Genomic DNA, 2,390 nt, shown 5'->3' on the forward strand with positions numbered 1-2,390 from the left:
GGAGGGGGCTCTGCCCGGCTGGCCGCTCGCCCGAGAGACGCCCCGAGGCGGCGTTTGCAGCCGGGCAGGGGCCGAGAGAGGCTTTGCGGCGCTGGAAAAGGAGGAGCTGCCGGCGCACTTTGGCCGGAGCATCTTGCTGCCGAAATATTCGGAGGACGGAGCAACTCCTTGGCTGCGTCTCTCCCCAGCCGGGTCGCCCTCGCATGCGCTGGGGGCTGCGAACGGACCCCCCCGAGGGAGGAGCCCTCCCTTCAAATGGACCAAAAACCAGCACCGACCTCCCCAAACCGCTGCCCGGCCGTCAGCCGCACTCCCGAGCATCCCGCGTGCTCCCCGACGGCCTCCCAAAATCGGCGGTGCCCTCGAATATGGACCTCGAGAGCTGCCGGGAGGGGGTGGATTTCTTTGGAAGGCGGTTTTTGGTTGAGCAGGGGGGAAATGGAGACGGGGTTGATAAAGTGCCGGCACGGCGCGGTTTCTCTCGGCGTGTGTGGTTTTTCTGTTGGGTTTCGGAGGGATTGTGGTATATTGCACCCGGGCTGAAACGCTTCCAATGAGAAGGAGAAAGGGAGAAATAACAGCAGAAAAAGGAATTGTTATTCTATATGTTTTTTCCTTCCATCTCTTGTCAAGCAGAGTAAATCTCTCCCGTCTCTCCGCTGGGCGCGGAGGGGTGGCCAGGTTTGGCGAGTGGTTTTTCAGCCTCTAAGGTCTGAGGTCAGGCCCAGGCTGAGAGTCAGCCCCTGAAGGTCCAACGTGATGGGGGTCAGCTTCTCCCACCCGGCCCCTTTTTCCCACCTGAACTAACCCTCGGGGCTGCTCGTAACAGCCCGGCAAGCTCCCGCTCGCTCAACCCAAACCTCGCGACTGGGGATTACCTTTTGCAGCCCCCGGAGTCACGCTTTGACTTGCTCATCCCACAGCGCACTCGTTTGTTCCGCAATCTGGGTGCAGAAGGGGACGTCTCGGCCCTGTGACCAAAGGCAGACATGAACGAGTCCTAATTTAATAATTTTTAAGCCCGACTCCTGTTTCGGGGGAAGGGAGGGGAAAAAGCTCTTTGGACCCTGTCTGCTCGCGGGCTCCTGGCCCAGGCGAGGACCAGCCCTGGGTGAGGTTTGGGGTTTTGGGGGGAGCTGATGCCCACTCTGTGTTCGGGCGGGCGGCAGAGGGAGGGCTGTGATGGGCCGGGGGGCAGAGGACGCCCTGGGGACGGAGCCTCGGCTCTTCTCCGCCTGCAGAACGCTGGCGGACAGCCAGGCGGGGGAATCGGGGGCGTTTTGGGCTGTTTGCTAGCGCCGGTGCCACCACGGGGTGCGCACGGGCAGGGAGGATTCGAGCAGGAAAAAAAAGTGTGAATGAGCCACTTGTCCCTGATTAAGGACAACGCCGTGGCGGTACCCCGCGCCGGCAGCGATTTTCCTTTCTGCTCCTCTGTCTTCTCTGCCTGACCTTGGTTTTGGGACGAGGCTGCGACGTCTCTGTTGTCTCCCCCTCCGCCGCCCCTCGCAGGCGCTGCTCTGGCTCTTTCCCCTGCACGCACCCAGCACCGCTCGCCGATGCACAGATTTTCTTCTCCCGTGCTCCGGCTCTGCCTCCTCCCCACCTTTCCCTCCAGGAGCCCTGACGTCCCATCTGCTGCCGCGCGAGCCGGTGCCATCCCTCCGCGGGCTGACGCACGCCGGCCCCGGGGAGCAGGGCGCCAGCCAGGGCGCTGCTGGGAGCCAGGTAGGTGCGGACAGGCTGGGGCTGCAAGTGGCGGGGGTTGTGCGGGATGAGGTTTACTGAAGGATGAGGAAGGGGGTTTTGGACGGTGTTCACAGCCCGTACTAACAGGCGCTGAGATTTGGGGGAAAATTTGCTTATTGGCTACCTCAGCTAGCGTCTGGGCGGACAGACGGACAGGGAAACACTTCGCTATCTCGCAGCGCCTGCAAACTGCTGAGCCTTTGGCCGGGATGAGAGGAGCGCCTTCCTCCGGTGCTGAAATCACCGGTGGGCAAGACCTGCTGGTGTTCAGCCCCAACGTGGGGTCTGGAGCTTTTTGTTGTGCCCCTCTCCAGCCACTCCTCTTTCCTTCATCCCGGGGCCTGTGTGTGCCACCCCGGGGACCAAAGGTGGCTGCCCGAGCTGTTCCTCGGGGGGAGGTGGGCCCTGTGCGATGCCATCGGTACCCGCTCGCAGCCGTCAAGGAGAGGGGAGAGGGCTGTGTGTGGATGGAGAGGTGCTTTGGAGATGAGGATCGGGAGGCAGAACACCATGTGGGAGACGGGTAAGTTTTGGGGGGTCCAGGAGCAGGGAACGGCTGCAGGAGGGACGGGCGATGCTCGGCGGGAGGCTCCCTCCTGCCTGGGAGCGCGGCACAAAGCCGGCCCGGCCGTACCCTGCCT

General features: G+C 63.1%; 1 protein-coding gene across 1 annotated transcript in view; it reads left to right on the forward strand.

Moving 5' to 3' along the window:
* SYT12 (synaptotagmin XII) overlaps positions 1-1,788 on the forward strand; it is a 7,970-nt gene extending 6,182 nt beyond the window's left edge. Inside the window, 2 exon segments of the mRNA XM_009892435.1 lie at positions 189-486; positions 1,619-1,788. Of these exon segments, the coding sequence (XP_009890737.1) occupies positions 189-486; positions 1,619-1,788 (468 nt within the window).
* Positions 1,789-2,390: the final 602 nt, after the last annotated feature.

The sequence above is a fragment of the Charadrius vociferus genome, unplaced genomic scaffold (genome assembly GCF_000708025.1).
Source record: "Charadrius vociferus isolate BGI_N301 unplaced genomic scaffold, ASM70802v2 scaffold1039, whole genome shotgun sequence".
NCBI classification, from domain to species: Eukaryota; Metazoa; Chordata; class Aves; order Charadriiformes; family Charadriidae; genus Charadrius; species Charadrius vociferus.